Genomic DNA, 7,942 nt, shown 5'->3' on the forward strand with positions numbered 1-7,942 from the left:
TAGAAAAAAGCCAACAAGTTAATCCCCCCAAAATAGAATAATAAAGATTAACGAAAAAGGAAACTGAGAAACAAACAGAATTAACAAACACTGGTTTTTGAAAAGACTGACAAGACTGAATGAGAAGAGAACACAGGTATAAACTACACACACAGTAGAAAGTAAAAACAAATTCATTCTTTCAATAAAAAATGAAAAAACTTAATACCTCACCACTGCCTGGCCATTTTACCAGAACCTCAAATTCCAGCTCAGCTGATGATCACAGACAAACAGCAACCTCAGCACAAAGTTCTGTACAATCCTCAGCACTATGAGTCCAATGGCTTGGAATCCACAAAAACTGAGCTCCAGGCCACACTTGCCCCATGGTATGAAATCCAGAGGACGTTACTGCCTTCTCCAAAAAAAAAAAGGCTTTGAGGTGGAAGCTAATCACATTACAAAAAAAAAATCCTTATCTAAAAATTGGGAAGCTGATGACTTAAGCTCATATATGAAAACTATTCCTACTTCTGGCACTCCACAAAGCAATGTTTATTCTTTCAGTCAACTAAAGCAAGACTTCAGCCAGTCCCTGTCAGCCCCTACAAACCTTCTTCAGAAATGCTAATGGTTTTTGAGGCTAATGTTTTTTTGAATTCAGGGCCAGAAGAGAATTCAATGTGATCCACTGGTCCAATCTGTAGAAAAAACACACAAGACAAAACAATGGTAATACTTTGATAATTTCAAAATAACAAACAAGTTTATGTAAGTTTTAAACACTTGGATTAATGTAAAAGTAAAAGAAATGGGATTAAATCCAATATAAGCTAAATGGTAGGGATCAATAAAGCAGAGGAAATTTTTACTTATTTGTAGCTTAACTGAGTTATAAACTTTTAAGAGGCTCAGGAAAATTGTATCATAAAATTTTAGAATGAAGAAGAACCTTAATTACCATCTAGACAAACTCATATTAAAAAGGAGAGAACAAAGCCCAGAGAGATTCAATGACTTTTTTAGTGGCATGACATGGTCAATCCAGGTCTTCAAGACTACTTACTAGAGTATCCCTGGGCCTCTTCCAGGACTCTAAGCTGTTTTCTTAGGCAAGTGAAGATGTTTGTATTTATGTGTACATTATAACAATGTGAGAGTATTTTAAAAAAATATACCAAACCTGCTGGGTCCAGTGGCTCACACCTGTAATCCCAGCACTTTGGGAGGGTGAAGCAGGCAGATCACTTGAGGTCAGGAGTTTGAGACCAGCCTAGCCAACATGGCAAAACCTCGTCTCTACTAAAAATACAAAAATTAGGTGGACATGGTGGCAGATGCCTGTAATCCCAGCTACTCAGGAGGCTAAGGCAGGAGAATTGCTTCAACCTGGGAGGCAGAGGTTGCAGTGAGCCAAGATGGCGCCACTGTACTCCAGCCTGGATGACACAGTGACACTCCATCTCAAAAATAAATAAAATAAATAAATAAATAAATAAATTGTGTGTGTGTGTGTGTGTGTGTGTGTATACAAAATTAACATTATTTCCTTCAAAGTGGTCATTTTAGAAGACTAAATACCCTCTTTTTCCCTGGGAGATATGTTCCAAGACCCCCAGCGGATGCCTGAAACGGTGGGTAGTACCGAACCTTATTTATAGCTGTCCCTTAGTATCCATGAGGGATTGGCTCCTGACGTCAAAATCCACAGACACTCAAGTCCCTTATATAAAATGGTGCAGTATTTGCATATAACCTATACATATTCTCCCATATACTTTAAATAATCTCTAGATTACTTACAATATCTAATACAATGTAAATGTTAAATATTAATAATTGTTATGACATATTGTTTAGGAATGACAAGAAAAAACTCTGTACATGTTCAGTACAGCTGCAACCATCCTTTTTGTTTTTATTAAATATTTTCAATCCACACTTGGTTGAACTGTCAGATGCAGAACCCATGGATATAGAGCGCCGATTGTATACTATGTTTTTTCCTATGCATACATACCTATGATAAAGCTTAATTCATCAATTAGGCACAGTAAGAGATTAATAATTGCTAAGAATAAGATTGAATGATTATAACAATATACTGTAATCAAAGTTATGTGAATGTGATTTCTTTCTGTCTCTCAAAACATCTTCTTATACTGTACAAAGGGTAACAGAAACCTCAGAAAACAAAACTGCAAATAAGAGGGGACTACTGTACTTAGGGGCTTTGAGAAAATGCTTTTGGAACTCTTCCTTTGAAATTGTCTCCCAACCTTATGCCACAATTATAAATAACTGTTCTAGTGGTGAATCTTTAGTATGTAAATGTGATTTTATTAGTGCCAGAATCAAAACTAAGATAGCAAAGACAACCATTAAACAAATATTTATTAAATGCCCACCCTGTGTAGCAAAAGACATTGTCCCTACCTTCAAGTCTTAAAAGACTTGAGAGAGGAGCCCTATCAGAATTTTTGAGAGCCTTTTCAAAATGCCATGCCATCTCCACCTCCCCAACAGATTCAGCAGGGATAGAATGTATACTCTGAAAAAGCATCTGAGTGATCTTGACATGCACAGGAGTCCATTAAACATTAAGATATGTGGAAATTCCCTCCTGCAACTCCTGCTTTGGCTGGCTTTCTCCTGAGTCTCTTATGACTTCAGACTGTTCTCAAGTCTTGTTGAATCCTCATCCTTACAAGGCAGTGTTTCTACAAGATTCTTTGCCCTCTTCTTTTCTCCTCTATGTGCTCTCCCTGAGGACTGCCTATGCTATCATGATTTGAACTTCCTCCTAACTGATTACTGAACTTCCTCCTAACTGATTACTCCAAAATCTGTAACTTCAGCCCAGTTGTAGCTCCTCAGCTGCTTCTCAGGAACTGCCTACTTATCTCATAGCACCTCAAATTTGTCATGTCCCTGATAGAAATCATTGTGCCTCCCTCCCCCAACACACACATAACACACACACACACACACACACACACACACCCCTCTTCCACTTCCTTAGTTTGGAAAATGGCTCCACCATTCACCCAGGCTGGAATCTGGACACCACTGTGAATCTCTGTTGTCTTCTTCACCTTCCCACAGCTTATCAATCTCTAAGTCCTATTAATGCCTTCCCTCCATTCTTACCGCTCAAATTCAGGCACATTGTTATTTCCTGCCATAGATATTTAGTGGATCTCAAACACTTATCAGTGGACCTGATATAGAGCTAGCAGCGTAAGAATCATTTGTGAAGCTTGTTAATAACACAGATTCCTGGGCTCTAACCAGACCTACTTAAAATCAGAATTTCAGGGAAATGGGGCCCAGGAATTTGCATTCTTAACAAGTTTCCTAGATGATTCTAATGGGCAGTCAGATGTGGAACCACTGTAACCCATGTGGTCTCCTTGTTCCCAGACTTATCCTTTCCAGTCTACCCTCCACATTACTGTCTGCATATCTGATCATCTCCCTTCACTGTTTAAAATACCTCAGTGGTTTCCCACTACCTGCTTATAGGATAAAATCCCAATGGCTTGACATGGTAAATGCTTTCTGTTCCTCCTTGTCTCCCCTCTCCTACCTCTACTGCCAAATGTCTTAAAGTCCAATCCCACTAACTTCTACCTCTAAGTAATGCTCATACCGCTCCCCAAACACTCTATGCCATTTGGTACCTTTCTCCTTTGCTCACAATATTTTGTCAGTCTTTCTTAATTAGCTGATGAATACCAATTCATTACCAGCTCGAGTCACCTCTACAAAGCCTTCTTTGATGCCACAGCATGCCAGGCATATCTATGTGCCTCATTAGACCCAGTATGTATGTATTTATTGGTATATACATCTATCTTCTTTTATTAGATTTTACACTCCTTAAGAGTAGGTACTATGCCTTATTTATCTTTCTATTCCTGGAATTTAGCACAGGGCCTAATATGCAGTAGATGTTCAATAAATGTTTGTTGAAGGAATTAAAGATTCAAGAACTCTTCTGAGAGTGAGCAAACCAGGATCAACACTAGATTTGGGCCGGGCGCGGTGGCTCAAGCCTGTAATCCCAGCACTTTGGGAGGCCAAGACGGGCGGATCACGAGGTCAGGAGATCGAGACCATCCTGGCTAACCCGGTGAAACCCCGTCTCTACTAAAAAAAATACAAAAAACTAGACGGGCCAAGTGGCGGGTGCCTGTAGTCCCAGCTATTCCCGAGGCTGAGGCAGGAGAATGGCGTAAACCCGGGAGGCGGAGCTTGCAGTGAGCCGAGATCCGGCCACTGCACTCCAGCCTGGGCGACAGAGCGAGACTCCGTCTCAAAAAAAAAAAAAGACTAGATTTGGGTATAAATCAAGTATCTGGCTGTAGATAATGAATACTAAACTAGCTCAGAAGGCAATTTCAAAAGAGATTCTTTGAAGTAAAGAGTTCCAACAACTGCCTTGATGCTGAACATTTATTTGGATGTGAAGATCTAAATCCGGGTTTAAAAAAAAAACAGAAAGCAGGCCAGGTGCAATGGCTCACATCTGTAATCCCAGTACTTTGGGAGGCTGAGGTGGGAGGATCATTTGGAGTTAGAGACTGGCCTGGGCAACATGGTGAGACCCCAAATCTACCCCCCAAAAAGAGGAAAACAACCAAATAGCATCAAAATATCATTACTTAGTATTAATATTTTTACTTAGTCGTAGTCCTGCCTCATATCCTTTCAGTATAGTTTCACATATGCTTAATCTTAATTTTTTTTTTTTTTTATTATACTTTAAGTTCTAGGGTACATGTGCATAACCTGCAGGTTTGTTACATATGTATACTTGTGCCATGGTGCTGTGCTGCACCCATCAACTCGTCAGCACCTATCAACTCGTCATTTACATCAGGAATAACTCCCAATGCAATCCCTCCCCCCTCCCCCCTCCCCATGATAGGCCCCAGTGTGTGATGTTCCCCTTCCCGAGTCCAAGTGATCTCATTGTTCAGTTCCCACCTATGAGTGAGAACATGCGGTGTTTGGTTTTCTGTTCTTGTGATAGTTTGCTGAGAATGATGGTTTCCAGCTGCATCCATGTCCCTACAAAGGACACAAACTCATCCTTTTTTATGGCTACATAGTATTCCATGGTGTATATGTGCCACATTTTCTTAATCCAGTCTGTCACTGATGGACATATGGGTTGATTCCAAGTCTTTGCTATTGTGAATAGTGCCGCAATAAACATACATGTGCATGTGTCTTTATAGCAGCATGATTTATAATCCTTTGGGTATATACCCAGTAATGGGATGGCTGGGTCATATGGTACTTCTAGTTCTAGATCCTTGAGGAATCGCCATACTGTTTTCCATAATGGTTGAACTAGTTTACAATCCCACCAACAGTGTAAAAGTGTTCCCATTTCTCCACATCCTCTCCAGCACCTGTTGTTTCCTGACTTTTTAATGATCGCCATTCTAACTGGTGTGAGATGGTATCTCATTGTGGTTTTGATTTGCATTTCTCTGATGGCAAGTGATGATGAGCATTTTTTCATGTGTCTGTTGGCTGTATGAATGTCTTCTTTTGAGAAATGTCTGTTCATATCCTTTGCCCACTTTTTGATGGGGTTGTTTGTTTTTTTCTTTTAATTTGTTTGAGTTCTTTGTAGGTTCTGGATATTAGCCCTTTGTCAGATGAGTAGATTGCAAAAATTTTCTCCCATTCTGTAGGTTGCCTGTTCACTCTGATGGTAGTTTCTTTTGCTGTGCAGGAGCTCTTTAGTTTAATGAGATCCCACTTGTCAATTTTGGCTTTTGCTGCCGTTGCTTTTGGTGTTTTAGACATGAAGTCTTTGCCCATGCCTATGTCCTGAATGGTACTACCTAGGTTTTCCTCTAGGATTTTTATGGTATTAGGTCTAACATTTAAGTCTCTAATCCATCTTGAATTAATTTTCGTATAAGGAGTAAGGAAAGGATCCAGTTTCAGCTTTCTACTTACGGCTAGCCAGTTTTCCCAGCACCATTTATTAAATAGGGAATCCTTTCCCCATTTCTTGTTTCTCTCAGGTTTGTCAAAGATCAGATGGCTGTAGATGTGTGGTATTATTTCTGAGGACTCTGTTCTGTTCCATTGGTCTATATCTCTGTTTTGGTACCAGTACCATGCTGTTTTGGTTACTGTAGCCTTGTAGTATAGTTTGAAGTCAGGTAGCGTGATGCCTCCAGCTTTGTTCTTTTGACTTAGTATTGTCTTGGAGATGCGGGATCTTTTTTGGTTCCATGTGAACTTTAAAGCAGTTTTTTCCAATTCTGTGAAGAAACTCATTGGTAGCTTGATGGGGATGGCATTGAATCTATAAATAACCTTGGGCAGTATGGCCATTTTCACGATATTGATTCTTCCTATCCATGAGCATGGTATGTTCTTCCATTTGTTTGTGTCCTCTTTTATTTCACTGAGCAGTGGTTTGTAGTTCTCCTTGAAGAGGTCCTTTACATCCCTTGTAAGTTGGATTCCTAGGTATTTTATTCTCTTTGAAGCAATTGTGAATGGAAGTTCATTCCTGATTTGGCTCTCTGTTTGTCTGTTACTGGTGTATAAGAATGCTTGTGATTTTTGCACATTAATTTTGTATCCTGAGACTTTGCTGAAGTTGCTTATCAGCTTAAGGAGATTTTGGGCTGAGACAATGGAGTTTTCTAAATATACAATCATGTCATCTGCAAAGAGGGACAATTTGACTTCTTTTCCTAACTGAATACCCTTGATTTCTTTCTCTTGCCTGATTGCCCTAGCCAGAACTATGTTGAATAGGAGTGGTGAGAGAGGGCATCCCTGTCTTGTGCCAGTTTTCAAAGGGAATTTTTCCAGTTTTTGCTCATTCAGTATGATATTGGCTGTGGGTTTGTCATAAATAGCTCTTATTATTTTGAGGTACGTTCCATCAATACCGAATTTATTGAGAGTTTTTAGCATGAAGGGCTGTTGAATTTTGTCAAAAGCCTTTTCTGCATCTATTGAGATAATCATGTGGTTCTTGTCTTTGGTTCTGTTTATATGCTGGATTATGTTTATTGATTTGCAAATGTTGAACCAGCCTTGCATCCCAGGGATGAAGCCCACTTGATCCTGGTGGATAAGCTTTTTGATGTGCTGCTGAATCCAGTTTGCCAGTATTTTATTGAGGATTTTTGCATCGATGTTTGTCACGGATATTGGTCTAAAATTCTCTTTTTTTGTTGTGTCTCTGCCTGGCTTTGGTATCAGGATGATGTTGGCCTCATAAAATGAGTTAGGGAGGATTCCCTCTTTTTCTATTGATTGGAATAGTTTCAGAAGGAATGGTACCAACTCCTCCTTATACCTCTGGTAGAATTCAGCTGTGAATCCATCTGGTCCTGGACTTTTTTTTGGTTGGTAGGCTATTAATTATTGCCTCAATTTCAGAGCCTACTATTGGTCTATTCAGGGATTCAACTTCTTCCTGGTTTAGTCTTGGAAGAGTGTAAGTGTCCAGGAAATTATCCATTTCTTCTAGATTTTCCAGTTTATTTGCATAGAGGTGTTTATAGTATTCTCTGATGGTAGTTTGTATTTCTGTGGGGTCGGTGGTGATATCCCCTTTATCATTTTTAATTGCATCGATTTGATTCTTCTCTCTTTTCTTCTTTATTAGTCTTGCTAGTGGTCTGTCAATTTTGTTGATCTTTTCAAAAAACCAACTCCTGGATTCATTGATTTTTTGGAGGGTTTTTTGTGTCTCTATCTCCTTCAGTTCTGCCCTGATCTTAGTTATTTCTTGCCTTCTGCTAGCTTTCGAATGTGTTTGCTCTTGCTTCTCTAGTTCTTTTAATTGCGATGTTAGAGTGTCAATTTTAGATCTTTCCTGCTTTCTCTTGTGGGCATTTAGTGCTATAAATTTCCCTCTACACACTGCTTTAAATGTGTCCCAGAGATTCTGGTATGTTGTATCTTT

The 7,942-nt window shown here is 39.4% G+C and overlaps 1 protein-coding gene across 16 annotated transcripts in view; it reads right to left on the bottom strand.

Annotated features, from left to right (window-relative positions):
- Nucleotides 1–7,942, bottom strand: part of CPLANE1 (ciliogenesis and planar polarity effector 1) — a 168,758-nt gene that overhangs the window by 46,009 nt on the left and 114,807 nt on the right. For all 16 annotated transcript variants that reach the window (XM_021939298.2, XM_021939295.2, XM_021939296.2 and 13 more), the window contains one exon: nt 596–683. In XM_021939298.2, coding sequence (XP_021794990.2) covers nt 596–683 — 88 coding nt within the window. The remainder of the gene's footprint in view (nt 1–595; nt 684–7,942) is intronic.

This window comes from Papio anubis, chromosome 5 (genome assembly GCF_008728515.1).
Source record: "Papio anubis isolate 15944 chromosome 5, Panubis1.0, whole genome shotgun sequence".
In the NCBI taxonomy this organism is placed as follows: domain Eukaryota; kingdom Metazoa; phylum Chordata; class Mammalia; order Primates; family Cercopithecidae; genus Papio; species Papio anubis.